General features: G+C 44.8%; 1 protein-coding gene across 1 annotated transcript in view; it reads left to right on the plus strand.

Annotated features, from left to right (window-relative positions):
* The first annotated feature begins 105 nt into the window (after nt 1-105).
* Nucleotides 106-14,760, plus strand: part of LOC110491565 (katanin-interacting protein) — a 29,806-nt gene continuing 15,151 nt past the window's right edge. The window contains exons 1-15 of the mRNA XM_021565108.2: nt 106-496; nt 967-1,065; nt 4,150-4,229; nt 6,635-6,804; nt 7,213-7,328; nt 7,549-7,650; nt 7,958-8,107; nt 8,419-8,674; nt 8,956-9,096; nt 9,205-9,362; nt 9,613-9,719; nt 10,699-10,795; nt 11,012-11,221; nt 11,880-12,017; nt 13,124-13,979. Coding sequence (XP_021420783.2) covers nt 1,009-1,065; nt 4,150-4,229; nt 6,635-6,804; nt 7,213-7,328; nt 7,549-7,650; nt 7,958-8,107; nt 8,419-8,674; nt 8,956-9,096; nt 9,205-9,362; nt 9,613-9,719; nt 10,699-10,795; nt 11,012-11,221; nt 11,880-12,017; nt 13,124-13,979 — 2,638 coding nt within the window. The 5' untranslated portion in view covers nt 106-496; nt 967-1,008. The remainder of the gene's footprint in view (nt 497-966; nt 1,066-4,149; nt 4,230-6,634; nt 6,805-7,212; nt 7,329-7,548; nt 7,651-7,957; nt 8,108-8,418; nt 8,675-8,955; nt 9,097-9,204; nt 9,363-9,612; nt 9,720-10,698; nt 10,796-11,011; nt 11,222-11,879; nt 12,018-13,123; nt 13,980-14,760) is intronic.

Below are 14,760 nucleotides of genomic sequence, written 5' to 3' on the forward strand. Positions count from 1 at the left end.
TCTGATGGAGGGTTTGCAGTTTGGCTTTTGAGGACATTTGAACACGACTCGGGCATCTGATCGGATAAACCTGCTGTTTTCTAATGTCCCAGGATGCTCTTTGCCGTGGTTTCTACTTTTCAAACAAAATGTTTTTCTTTAGAAATATAACTTTTTTTATTGATACCCTGGTGAAGTTTGAGAAAATTGCTAAAATTGTAGCTCTAATATGGCCATAATAGAGTATAATCTATTATGGTTAGTAGGGGTTGCTGGGCAAAGTACAGTATTTCTCGCTCTGCTGTAGTGTATTTGCTGCAGGCAGGCAGGCAGTGTACACAAAACATGGTCCTCCTCCTCAGGGGGTGTGTCCAACACAGGGGCTTTCGCTATTGGTGGATGTTTCTCCTGGTAACCAGCATCCACTGTTATCAACAACACTGGACACATGAGAATCGGAAACTTCATCTGATATCGAGAAACGGCATTAAAATACCCGTGTAAATATTTCTGGATTGTGAGTATTTAAAACATTTAACCAAAGTGTATATTGTCTAAAAACAGGAAGTTGATAAAAAATGATGAGTGGTAAACTTCCTTAGCATAGTCATTCGTTAGCTTAGCTGGCTAGTTTAGCCACAGTTTATTCCTGCAGCCAGCAACATCAGCTAACATTAGCTAGCGCCGACTTGCTAGCTGCATAGCCTGCACAAATAAAGCTGATTATCTAGCTAGCTATGTTTCTTAATTCACCGAGTGAGCTAACTTCAACATGTGGAGTGCATTGTTGAAATGTATGTGAAATGCAAAAAAACTGCCGTTGTAACAATGACCAAGAATGTAGCTAGGGCCAGAATTTTAGCAGCGGCGTGCAGTTTTTGCTTATGCTGGAGAAAAAAATATATATTTCGGGTGCGGCAACATTGTTGTCGGACGGTCCTCATAAAAAGGTCATAATCTTGGTTCATTTCTATTTCCTTGCTACAGAGTTGAATTTAGAAAATCATCGTGGGTTGACATCCTCTCAAAATGTGGAATTGGGGTTATGTGAAAACCAGTGTCTGTGATCCCACAATGGATAAAGTGGTGAGTTCCGTTTTATTTTATATTCAAATAATTGGAGAACACAGTAGCTGAGGTCATGTGGATAGACGTTCACTACAAAACGGGATGGCTTTGCGTCTCACTGCCATGAAGCTTGATTTATGTGCCTACTGCCCAACTCTAAGGTGGGGGATATTGGTCAGAGGCAGAGAGATATCCTGCATATCCTGACAAATATTAAAAGGATGAATAAAACGTTTTTAGGTTTGTTAATGTCATGTCTGTGCCTCTTTACCACATTATTTTTGTATGATTTGATTACCTACGTTGTGACAAGAAACTCGAGCACATTTAGTATTGTGGGTATTTTATTATGATCCCCATTACTTGGGCGGGGTACATTCTTGTAGCTTATGCTCGTTCCATAATGTGGTTTATGGATTTTAATGTATTCGATGTTTGGTGCATACAAGGATGCCAGTCTGCTGGAGTTTCTTTAAATAAGTATGATATGGATCTGGAATTACACAAGGTGTGCGAATAACCCTATTTTCAATAGATTGCCTACATGGTCACTTGCCAAAGTCAGTATTGCACCTGTTATAACATAGTCATATATGAACCAGAATCTGGCTTTATGGTGAATCTCCTTTTAAGCCCAGGAAGCAGCTATTCAATATGCCATTCACTAGCTTTTCAAGCTTATTAATGTTCAAATGCATTCATTACTCACCAAATGTGGAGTTTTGATTACCAACTATAGTCATGTGTTGCCACCACAGCTGGCATGTAGTTCCAAAAAAGGTTTAAATAAAAATGAACAAGCAACCAAAATAATACCTTTTTCAGCACCTCCAATCTCTCACAACCCAAGGATCTCGGATTGCTACAACATCTTAACCAATACATTGGAGGTGTCGAAGAAGCTTTCTATTTCGGTTGCATGTAACTTTTTACTTGGACCTTTTATGGAAGTACGTACCATCCGTGACGGCAGTAAATTAGGATAGTTGCTAATCGAAACCCCATATTTGGTCAGTAACAAACTTATTTTGACATTGTTATGCTTGAAAGGTGGTGAATGGCTGCTGCTTCCTGGGTTTAAAGGAGATTCGCCACATCAACGTCTCCTGCAAGACCAGATTCTGGTTCTCGTCATATAGTGCATCTATTCTGCTGTTCTCTTTTCTTCCTTCACCTTTCCCCCTCTTCCTCCAGTGCTCCTGCAGATGGTGAAGCATAGTTGGCTGCTAGACTTATGTAAGAGAGCTAGTGATTTCATCCCCTTTTCGGGTGATTCCATGCCAGCATAGACCGAAAATATTTTTGGTATCTCGGATTGTTCTGGCAATTCTTACATCAACACTTCATTGGAAGGAAGTGTGTTCGACATGCTTTTTACATTTTGTATCACAAATCTGTGAACCATACATGATACAGACAACATATTGGTGTTGTTATACTCCTTAGAGTATGCTCTCAAATATGGAGTATGTCTATATTCTGAAAGGGAAAAAATTACATTAATTTATTCAACATAAAAAATAGGAATACTGTATCTTAGAAGTGCCCCTTTAGATTTTTCATATTTTTAGACATATTGTTAAGAACAATATAGGCTACTCTTAAAACACGTCAAATTTCCAGAGTGGGCTTTCTGGTAATTTTAATAGGTCATTAGGTCATTCACCTAAGGCAGCAGGTAGCCTGTGGTTAGAGTGTTGGACTAGTAACCGGAAGGTTTCAAGATCGAATCCCCGAGCTGACAAGGTAAAAATCTGTCATTCTGCCCCTGAACAACAACACTGTTCCCAGGCATTGAAAATAAGAATTTGTTCTTAACTGACTTGCCTAGTAAAATAAATCCCCCCAAAAATTAACCAGTCACAGCCCTCCTTTAGGATTGCAAATCACCAGCAGAATTCTTTTTAATCAATTTTTCTATTCAGTGTGTTGATGGTGCTCATAAAATTGATCAAAACCTCAGAATGAGCAGAGAGCCCACTCTGGAAATGTGATGTTCTCTTTGGGTATATTGTTCCAAAAAATGTCTTTAAATTCTCAAAATCCAAAACGGTACTTTTGAGGGTAATATTGTTATTAATATTTATAATGTTGAATACATTTATGTGAAAATGTGTATTTCAGAATCTAGACATTCTCCATATTTGAGAACACACTATAAGGGGTATAATGAGACCACGAGGTTGTCTGTATCATGTACAGTTCAGAGATCATAAGGTCTTACAAGAGGCATGTATAGGTCTAAAATGGGCACAAAATGGTTTGTGAGACAAACATAAAAAGCATTTCAAACACCCCCCCGCAATGAAGTTTCTATGTGAGAATTGACAGAACAATCTAAAATAGCCCAAAATATTTTCTGCCTACGCTGGTGTGGAATCGCCCTTTCACTACCTGCACGAGCCTGTGAATTTGCTATGTCTTGCTATTGTCAATACTCAAACCAGAATACAATCCTCATAGCCTATCCATTATCTTCATTTCAAAGATGCAGTCTGATGCTAAACATACTCCCATTCAAAATGGTTGGAAGTTATCTTATCCTTTGACACTATCTGTTTTTGTTTTTCTCATCACGTTTCAACTTCAGTAGACTGAGCGCATGACTATAGAGTTCACACTACATTTGCTACCAGAACATCCTTTCTGTCTTTCATTATTATGTCTATGGTAGGTAACCGGATTGCAGTATTTTAGTGTTTCTTGTGTAACGCATGAGTCTTACAATAAACCAATTGACTTTAGGGCCTGTCTCTTATTAATTAACTCCATGCAAATGATGAGTATAAAGTCAGTTGTATGGACTTTTAACCGAAATAAGAATTTGTGGATTTCCATATCGATAACCAAAGATTACGCCCACACTATTTGTCAAGATTTCAACGTGTCATCTCAACCCGGGGTCGTATTTACTCAATTTGAAGGCCGGTCACCTAGGCTATGACAATAAACAGGGTTAATGATTCAGCTGGTTTCAAGACTCTGCACCTCTTCTCAAAATTAATCACTGCAGCATGACCCTAGTGTATTGTGATACTGTACGTGTTCGCATGGCTTCTCTGTCTGACACTGCTTTCTGTTGTTGTCTACCTATCTGTGAAGGAGAACCAGAGGTGTCAGGGAGGCTTGGCTGCTGAAGAGATACTGGATGAATATTTAATCGCCCTTCAGCACAAAAACAGGTGAACTGTGAGGCAGACACGGGCCTTTGGGAGAGGCAGCTCCGGTTACGCTGAGAGGACACAGTAGCTGACTGTCAATAGGCTTATACTCACACACATAGGGTTGACTTTGGTTGCTTCCTCGTGCTGAGAGATTGAATGACACCAATGATGTACAGTGAGGGGGGGGGGAGTATTTGATCCCCTGCTGATTTTGTACGTTTGCCCACTGACAAAGAAATGATCCGTCTATAATTTTAATGGTAGGTTTATTTGAACAGTGAGAGACAGAATAACAACAAAAAAATCCAGAAAAACACATGTCAAAAATGTTATAAATTGATTTGCATTTTAATGAGGGAAATAAGTATTTGACCCCTCTGCAAAACATGACTTAGTACTTGGTGGCAAAACCCTTGTTGGCAATCACAGAGGTCAGACGTTTCTTGTAGTTGGCCACCAGGTTTGCACACATCTCAGGAGGGATTTTATCCCACTCCTCTTTGCAGATCTTCTCCAAGTCATTAAGGTTTCGAGGCTGACGTTTGGCAACTCGAACCTTCAGCTCCCTCAACAGATTTTCTATGGGATTAAGGTCTGGAGACTGGCTAGGCCACTCCAGGACCTTAATGTGCTTCTTCTTGAGCCACTCCTTTGTTGCCTTGGCCGTGTGTTTTGGGTCATTGTCATGCTGGAATACCCATCCACGACCCATTTTCAATGCCCTGGCTAAGGGAAGGAGGTTCTCACCCAAGATTTGACGGTACATGGCCCAGTCCATCGTTCCTTTGATGTGGTGAAGTTGTCCGGTCCCCTAAGCAGAAAAACACCCCCAAAGCATAATGTTTCCACCTCCATGTTTGACGGTGGGGATGGTGTTCTTGGGGTCATAGGCAGCATTCCTCCTCCTCCAAACAAAGCGAGTTGAGTTGATGCCAAAGAGCTCCATTTTGGTCTCATCTGACCACAACACTTTCACCCAGTTGTCATCTGAATCATTCAGATGTTCATTTGCAAACTTCAGACGGGCATGTATATGTGCTTTCTTGAGCAGGGGGACCTTGCGGGCTCTGCAGGATTTCAGTCCTTCACGGCATAGTGTGTTACCAATTGTTTTCTTGGTGACTATGGTCCCAGCTGCCTTGAGATCATTGACAGGATCCTCCAGTGTAGTTCTGGGCTGATTCCTCACCGTTCTCATGATCATTGCAACTCCACGAGGTTAGATCTTGCATGGAGCCCCAGGCCGAGGAAGATTGACAGTTCTTTTGTTTCTTCCATTTGCAAATAATCGCACCAACTGTTGTTACCTTCTCACCAAGCTGCTTGGCGATGGTTTTGTAGCTCATTCCAGCCTTGTGTAGGTCTACAATCTTGTCCCTGACATCCTTGGAGAGCTCTTTGGTCTTGGCCATGGTGGAGAGTTTGGAATCTGATTGATTGATTGCTTCTGTGGACAGGTGTCTTTTATACAGGTAACAAGCTGAGATTAGGAGCACTCCCTTTAAGAGTGTGCTCCTAATCTCAGCTTGTTGTAACGACGTTCGTCTGTAGAAGGAGAAGCGGACCAAAAAGCAGCGTGGTGGTTACTCATGTTCATGTTACTCATGTTCAGGAAAATGAACGATACATGAAATAACTTAAATCTACAAAACAACAAACGGAACGTGAAAAACCTATACAGCCTATCCTGTGACAACAAACACAGTGACAGGAACAATCACCCACAAACACACAGTGAAACCCAGGCTACCTAAGTATGATTCTCAATCAGAGACAACTAATGACGTCTGCCTCTGATTGAGAACCATACTAGGCCGAAAACATAGAAATGCCCCAAAACATAGAAAAACAAACATAGACTGCCCACCCAACTCACGCCCTGACCATACTAAATAAATACAAAACCACGGAAATAGAGGTCAGAACGTGACACTTGTTACCTGTATAAAAGACACCTGGGAGCCAGAAATCTTTCTGATTGAGAGGGGGTCAAATGCTTATTTCCCTCATTAAAATGCAAATCAATTTATAACATTTTTGACATGTGTTTTTCTGGATTTTAGTTGTTGTTGTTATTCTGTCTCTCACTGTTCAAATAAACCTACCATTTAAAATTATAGACGGATCATTTCTTTGTCAGTGGACAAACGTACAAAATCAGCAGGGGATCAAATACTTTTTTCCCTCATTGTATGAGTGATACCGACATGCAAACTGTGTGAGGACAATTTTGTTTCCATGGAGTAGGCTTCGCTCGTTTGACCTGCTTGCATATATAATATAATGCTCTCACATGCATACAAAAACCATGAAAACAGACATAAAACATGTTTTTTCATCTCATTTTCAAGTGTAGATTCATAAACCACTTTTATATGAAAATGTGTGTATTTTCTAGTGATGAGTTGACCTTTGACCCATAGGATCTTAAAGAGACTGAAAACTAAAGAGCCCAAGGAGATCGAGCTAGAGCGTCTGGAGCAGGGCTTCTCCATCTATCTGAACGGCGCTAATGCTAGCAAGCAGACCAAGAGACCCTGCCAGAAGTCCGTCACCTCGCCACCGCCGGCTCTGAGAGCTACACACACGGCTGGTACGCAGCATGCAGGACTAAAATAGATCCGCCAAGAACTTAGCACTAAAATACATTATTTCAGTGTCCCATCAGCAACTGAGTATAGACTACAATCCATCTCTGCTACAGTACTACGTCCTTGTTAGGCTATTATAGATTATGTCCCTGTTTGTTACTACTTTATGACTAAGCTAATGTTTGTAGCATCCCGGAACACCAACCCCGTCCCTCATTTAGCATAGTATAATCCTATGCCCACAGCCGTTGAACAAATGATAATAAGTGACAGTCGTAAAACCAGCGCCCATTTTCCCCTCCTCTGTTTGTTATGGAACCATCTGTGTCTGGTTCTCCTCTTCCTCTGAGGGCGGACTTGACTGCTCATGTGCAGTGTCTGTGTTCTCGCTTTCTCTGACTCATCACCAGATGCCTCCAGAAGGGGTTTGCAGCTTGCAGAGGAGGAGACCTACAATCTGGAGGTGAACGGCAGCAAGAGGAGCCACACCGCCCCGGGAGAAGTGCAGAGGAGAGAATGGGTTCAGGTACTGCCATTCTAGTTAGTCTACACCTTTTGAAAGAGAATGTCTAGTCATTCTATTTCTATAGTATCTGGTCATTCTACGTCTAATGGATGACGCCAACAACCCTGTTGTGGTTGAATAGATTTAGTGAACGAATCGACGATCACAGACATGGGTTGTCACAAATGGAATAGAATGTAGTGTATGTGTTTTGAATAGTGTTCTATTTTCGTCTGTGCAGAAGTCGGTCAATATTCGAACAGAACAAGGACCCTGTTTGCGGATCTCTCCAGAGAGACGGTACTCTGAAGACTTTGAACCCTACGACAGTATAGAGATGGAGGTACAGTAGGAAGAGAACAACGGTCCTTTGTAGCTCAGCTGCATAGCGCTTGTAACATTCAATTCCCGGGACCAACATATGTAAAATGTATGACCCCATGACTGTAAGTGGCTTTGGATAAAAGCGTCTACTAAATGGTATATATTATATGATATAAAATTCCTGTGTGTGTGCGTGTTGTGTGCACTGTTCTTCAGCATTTTTCGATGGTGTGTGTCAGCATCTGTATATGTCAAATACAGCAGTCAGTCTGAGTTTGCATGATTTGCATCTCACTCGGCTCTGTCTTCACCCTGTGCCTCTCCAGCGGTCGAGTCCCCGTTCTCCTCGTAGCCCCCCGCGAGACTCCTGTAAGGTGCCACGTTCGTTTGGCTCCAGGGCAGATGGCCGAGGAGGTAGCCAGGCGGAGCCTGAATATCAAAGCGAAAGGGTTCTACTCAACATTGACGAGGTCAAGGTGAGAGGTCAACTGTTTTTCTCTCCCTCCTCCGTGGCCCTCTTCTCTCTCTCTCTCTCCCTCTTCTCGCTTTCCTTTTTCTCCTCTTCTCACTTCAACCTGCGTTATAGCTCAGTGTTAACCTTGTTTGTGTTACATATGGTGGAGTGGCGTGAGGGTGAGAGCTGAGTAGTTTTCATTTTGGTCCCAAACGGGGTGAAAACATTTTTGAAACTGGGGAGGAAAAGCCCGCGGTCGTCTGATAAGAAGACCAGTTTCATTTCCATTTCAACTCAATTGAACATACCCTTGGTGTTTTTTTTGGTGATCAGGTGCTTCGACGGAGCCTGGAGGTGAGCGTGCTGAGGAGCGGAAGGGGGTCGGCGGGGGAGGAGTCGGACGAGGAGTGGGTGGAGGAGCAGATCGAGAGGGAGGAGAGCACGGAGAGCCTGGAGGAGCTAGGCCTGCCTCCCTCCTCCTCCAACAAAACATCTGCTGACACAAGTCATCCGCGAGTAACTGGGCCCAAAGGCTGCCTTCGCGACCCTGCAGAGCTCATGGTGTTGGACTTTGGGCCCTCTCCTAAAGGTACTCCCAGCAATACGGATGACAGTATATTAATGTTATTCAACCAGGGATGCATCTTAACATTCAACTATAGTGGCTTCCTTTCCTGGTCCCCACCCTTCATTTGCACTGATATTAAATGATAGGATAGGTGAAAGCAATATGTTGGATGCCCACTTACCCATCCAGATGTTTGATGTCATTGCAGTTGAAGGGAAGGAGACATGTAGAAGACGCCTGTTAAGAGATTTTATTCTCTATTCCTTTACCTTTCGTAGACCGTTTCTTCCATTATGTTGCAGGCCGTAAGATCGAGCGTTCGCTGTCGGCCAAGAGGAAAGACAACATGGAAGCCTACGTCCCCACCAAGCCTCTGCCGGTGAAGAGCAGAACTCTGGACAGGCCCTCTTCAAAGGAGTGCAGGGATGGCAGAGATCCTCAACGTATGTTCTGTTCTTCCCTGTCATTCATAAAACTAAGAGGCCTCAAGAGTGTGACTCGCCCCCCCTCTCTCTTTCTCTCTCTCTCTTCCCCCACCCTCTCTCTCTCAGGGCCAAGGAGTCGCGTAGAGCGCCCCTTGTCTGCAGCGAGGAAGGCCTCCCAAGAGGAGCGCGACTCGGAGGAGACGGCGTGCAGGGTGCTCCAGGCCCTGCAGATCGAGAACAGCCCACTGCAGAGCCCCGAGCCCAGGGCCTTCAGCCGCACCCCGGTAGGATAGATAACAGCCATAGAATGTAATTCTAGATCTGTAGGCACAATCAGGGGTGTGCTGTTTTGGGTCCTCTAGTTGGTTGTGTTGTATTCTTCTAATCTGTCTGCTGTAATGATTCATGTTTTACATCCTAGCCTATCCCCATCTCTCTTATTTTCTCATCTTTTCGACCTTTAGTTGAACCTGGTTGGGCTACCGCCCTGTCTTAAGTCGAACTCCGTTGTGCTCCTTCCTTCTAAATCCACAGGGGAGAGGACACCAGATGACGAACGGCTCGCTGCGTGACGACGATGACGACGAAGATGACAGTGGGGTGACCAGAGCCATGCAGAGAATTACCCTCATGGGTCCCAGGTAGTGTATTGCAACGTTACACGCCAGTGTCATTGCACACTATGCGTTAGGTGTTGATCCTTAACCACTATATGGAGAGGAAAAGGGAAGTTACTATCGAAGTCTATACCAGGGGCGTCAACCTCATTTCTCCCCCGTGGGCCACATTTGGTCTTCACCGAGGTCTGGAGAGCCGCACTGGAGATGAGTTATATTTTCTCAAAATGTGCAAAAAATAGTTATCTATCGTTTTTCAATTTTATTTGACATTTTCAACGCTCCCTGACTATTCAGCTTTTGTTTTGGTGATTCTTAGCGACCTGGAAAGAGGGTAGAGATTTTATAAATGTAAGTCCAATATCATTTCTACACGGTTTGGTTTGAGTCCTTTTTAATGTAGACTGATGTTTGTTTTTAAACTCAAACCACCCGCAGGCCGCATTGAATGGGCTCGCGGTCCATATCTGGGTCGATACTAATCCCTTGACTATCACAAAGGGAAAAAAACATTGAATGGCTATGTCCCAATAGTGTCCACACTATCATACTACAGAGAAAGAAACCATCTATGAGGTATGGGTATCGGGATGTGGCCAAATGTAGTCTTGTCTGGTGACCGTTTAGAATGACACTGGCATCGCTAACTCCCTCTTGCCTGTGTACTATGTTCTTTCCCTTGCTGGGATGAGAACGCCGTGTACAGACTCTGCAGTACAGTAACAGAAAACGTGTGGTAATGCAGTACGTCCTGGACGGCCGGCGCAGGAGCACCAGTAACTGTATACCTTCCGACCGAGGCTCTCTAACAATCCGAAACGTGTCGGTGGTAACCTAACCTCTCTGACCTTGAAGCGGTTTTAGTCAACCGAGCCGTAGGGAGTCTTCAATAACTGTCAGTGACCGTGCGTACATTTCCGTAGATGATCACCAAGAGCAAGGTCAAAGACTATTGATGTGGTGAAAAACACAATACAATTGATGACTAATCATTTTCTTCCAGGCAACAGCAGAGACTACTGAAGGCGTTGGAGAAACTGGAGGCAGGCACAAACTTTGACAGCCCTCAGACAGTGAAGACCGACAATAGCAAACCACCGGTGAGTCGCTCCATCAAATACCAGGGCTAGGAATGACTAAGCGTAAAACAGCTAGGTGAGACAAACAGTGAGGCTAAACATAGAGCGAAAGAGACACACACACACAAAGAGAGATCTACCAGCATTCTAATTTTATTTTTTACGATGCTAAGAATACACTGTATGAAGTGACGGCTTGACTCGACTCGTGAAGTTCTGTTGTTGTCATGGTGGCAGAAGAGGCGCGTCTCGGCCGAGGCACCGCCCACCGTATACGTCACCATGGAGATCCTGAGTAACTGGGGGAACAGGGGCCAGGTGGGGCTGACGGAGATGCAGTTCTTCGGCCCAGGGAACAGGAAGCTGTACGTGTCGCCACACGACCTGGACATCCGGAACGCCGACCACCCTGGGAACCTTGGAGCACTGGTCAACGGGAAACCTAAGGTGAGTTGAGCTCTGCCCCCCAAGCCTTTCTGATAACACTAATTGAACTATTTGGAAAGGTTTTGGTGCATTGCATTTACTATTCTTGCATCATTTTAGAGGGATTTTTGGTGACACTTCCTATAAGTAGATACCCTCTTCATAATCCACTATAAAGGCATTAGAACACATAAGGAATCATGAGACAGGCTAATAACAGTTTATAAGCTATGTCGTGCATGACAAAGCATTTTGCATTGGTGCTATAAATACGCTTTATACCCATTTAAGCGCTGATCATAGTCCAAAATGTGTATGTCCACACGGAGATGTTCTAGAATATTGGACCGTTGCCTTTCATGCTTTCCGAACTCTCAGTGCGGCTCAAGCTATTTCTCCAACCGTGACCCCGTTCAAATGAATAGAAGGCGCGTACGAGGAGCCACGCGGACGGTGTCTCAGTAGCTACAAACAAGGTTAAATAAAATAAAAAAGAAATAGCTATGTCACAATGGGCCGCCGGACTATCGTGGCTTGGGACTCTGAATTATACTTTGGGACGAGGGTCTTCAAAGTGTTGCCAGATTATATTGGATCTCTGGTCATTTAAAGGGAAGGTATTCATCTATTTTCTGACTTAAACGGACTGCTTTTCTCTCCATGTTGTTTTGACCGCCAGACCACGAAGGAGCGTCATATGTGGACCTGTCCTTTCCATCCTCCGGTCCAGCTCTACTTCATCATCAGGAACACGGAGCGCTCTCCGGACTTTCAGATATCCCGGATCAAGATCTGGAACTACAACAAGAGCATCAATGTAAGAGACCAGACTGACAGGTTGAGTATGAAACGACACCCTATTTCTCCTTATGTCGTGCACTACTTTTGGCCCGAGCCTTTGCGATAGAGGTTGCCGGTAGGTTGCCAGTTCTAGTGAAAAGGGTTGCGTTTAGTGAAGATTCGAATGGAATCTGATAGAAATTGTACTTAAGTTGTTAGCACGTACTATGTGTGCAACCCTTACATATGCAGCCTCTGATTGGTTCATCACGCCAGTCCTAGTTCAGGGGTTACCAAAATGCACTCCATCAATTGTTAACAGTTGCTCATAAATCCAGCTTGCTTCAGCCGGCCCCAGTCATTCTAGAGGGTGACCACCATATTGGCAGCAGGCTTTAGGAGGGAGGGAAGTTGTGTTTAACCGGTGGCTGCGTGAGCTGCCAGTCAGTCCATATGTGGAACAGTGAGAGATTAACCCTGGGGGATTAGTGAAGGGACTCCCGGGTTACTGCTTCTGCCTCCCGCCCTGCTGCTGTCACAAACGGGACTGACGGGGCACAAAGCCCAGGCAACCAGCGCTCTGTCTGGAACGATGGATGTTATGGGTTGATATTAACAGCGTCTCTGTTCATTGAGTCCGTTGTTAGGGTACTGGTGGTGTGTTTTAAGCTGCGAGGTAAGGAGCAGTGTGATGCAGTGTGATCCAGTGGGTGGAGATGCACTGATTTAATGAGCAGGGATTGGGGAGATTGGAGTCTGGTTTTAGCCATCCACTATGTCTGTCTGTGTGTTGGTACGGAGGCTACTTACGGTTAGCTTTACAGTTGACTATGTCTGCAAGGTTAGCTTCATTTCTCCCAGGTATGTATGAACATTGGGTCTTACAACTAGGAAGCTCCTTGGTTAAAAGTACGGTATCACATTCAGTTTCAATGTTGATCTAGCGATGTCATGGTAACTAGAATATTCTAGTAGCTCTTTGACATTTCCCTTTTCACCTCTGCATTTAAAAAAAAAAATGTAAATATATTTGACTTGGAGTTCGTTTTAATGTTTATTTTCTGACATGGTCTACCAATATCAATGCATTAACTTAATATTGCCCTGCGTAGAGCCTGAAATAGCCGTACTGTTCTTTTTCAGGACCTGGACATTGGCGCCCGGCATGTGAATCTTTACCTCAACAGCACACTGGTGTTCGAAGGCGAGCTGGACAAGGGCTGTGGCAACCAGGTTTTTGACTATAGCACCAGCATTGCCCTCCAGGCACTCCAAGTTCCAGAATCTTTCTCTCCCAGCCCCATGGCATCCGGACACGGTCTCTGTGGCGCCAGCCCACAGCGCCATTATGACAGGAGCGTGGAGGGGAACAACGGAGGGCACCATCGTGACCCCAACCACGGACTCTCTCTCGCTGAGGGGCTAGCCCAGGTCAGAATAGACTTGCAGGATAAAACGCACAACCCCGTCGCCCCCACGCCTACACACTGTCCCCTACAGAAGAACTCCTTTGACGTGGACCCACTGGAACTGGACCTCCCCCACCCCCCTCTGAAACAGCAGCTGGAGCAGTCGGGTCAACCCACAGAGCGCACAGTCACCACCCAGCCTTCCTCCTCCAGGACTCCCCAGTGGCTACAGCCCCTGGCCCGGAGCGCCCCCGAGGGCTGCGAGGCTGGGAGGGAGAGGCCCCTCTGGCTAGTTCCCCAGCAATCTGTGGAGTCCAAACCTCCCCTCCCCCAATCCTCCTCGGTGCTCCCGGAGCTGGGCTGTAACCCGGGGAGGGTGTGTCAGGGGTTGGAGAGGACGGTGAACGGGGGCCAGGGGAGTGCAGACTCTCTGGACCTGGGAGGTGACCTTCTGGAGGAGCTGAGTGACCAGCAGCGCCAGGACCAGCCTGTTAGTGGACGTAGGAGCGCAGCCAGGCACAATAACACTAGTAGTACCAGCAGCAAACCAGCAGTGGAGCACCAGCATGGAGCCATTGGACTGTCCATAGGTAGCTAACCCAGTGTGTGTGCTATGTGCTCGTACCTGTTGTGAGACATTCCATACCTTTCCATACTTTTGCAGCTCTTTTATCTACTCTGCATACCGGCTGTGCAGGAAAGAGGCCAGACGTTCATTTGATTTCATTTAACCGTCTTAAGGTCAGAGACAGAATGATCTCTAGTGGGAGACTGTTTGTCTACTTGCCTTAGTTTTGCAACTCACTAATGACCCCCCCCCCTTCGGGATCTGGCATTAGTTTCCCAATGTTCTTGTCAACGGCAGACCAGACATATCTTTGTTTGTCCCTAAATAAGATTATAGAGCAGACAGATTTCTGCATCACAACAAATCTACATCCTATAATAATCTCTCTTTATCTCCCTGACAACAGACTCCCAGCCAGACCCTCTAGTTATGGGTCGTCCCCCCCCCCCCGATCTGGAAACACACAAGGCACATGCCAGCTGGCTCTGACAATATCTATTGTGGACATATCACCCTGAAGTGGGTCAAAGACTCTTTGACTAGCATCACACCAGCTGTCGGAGCTGGGCTATTGAGTGTGAAAATCACATCAACATTACCATGACTTTTATCTTCTACACTCCTGAAATATGTTAACCATTATTAAATTATATATATTTTTATTGCGAGCCATAACTTTAGTAGTGTAAATCCTACTCTGAAAATTATATAGAGTAGTACTACAATGTATAAAACGAGCCCAAAATTACCTTGCTTTCTTCCCTATTGCTCTTAACTACATTTTTATTATGTACTCTGCACTG

Source organism: Oncorhynchus mykiss, chromosome 16 (assembly GCF_013265735.2).
Source record: "Oncorhynchus mykiss isolate Arlee chromosome 16, USDA_OmykA_1.1, whole genome shotgun sequence".
In the NCBI taxonomy this organism is placed as follows: Eukaryota; Metazoa; Chordata; class Actinopteri; order Salmoniformes; family Salmonidae; genus Oncorhynchus; species Oncorhynchus mykiss.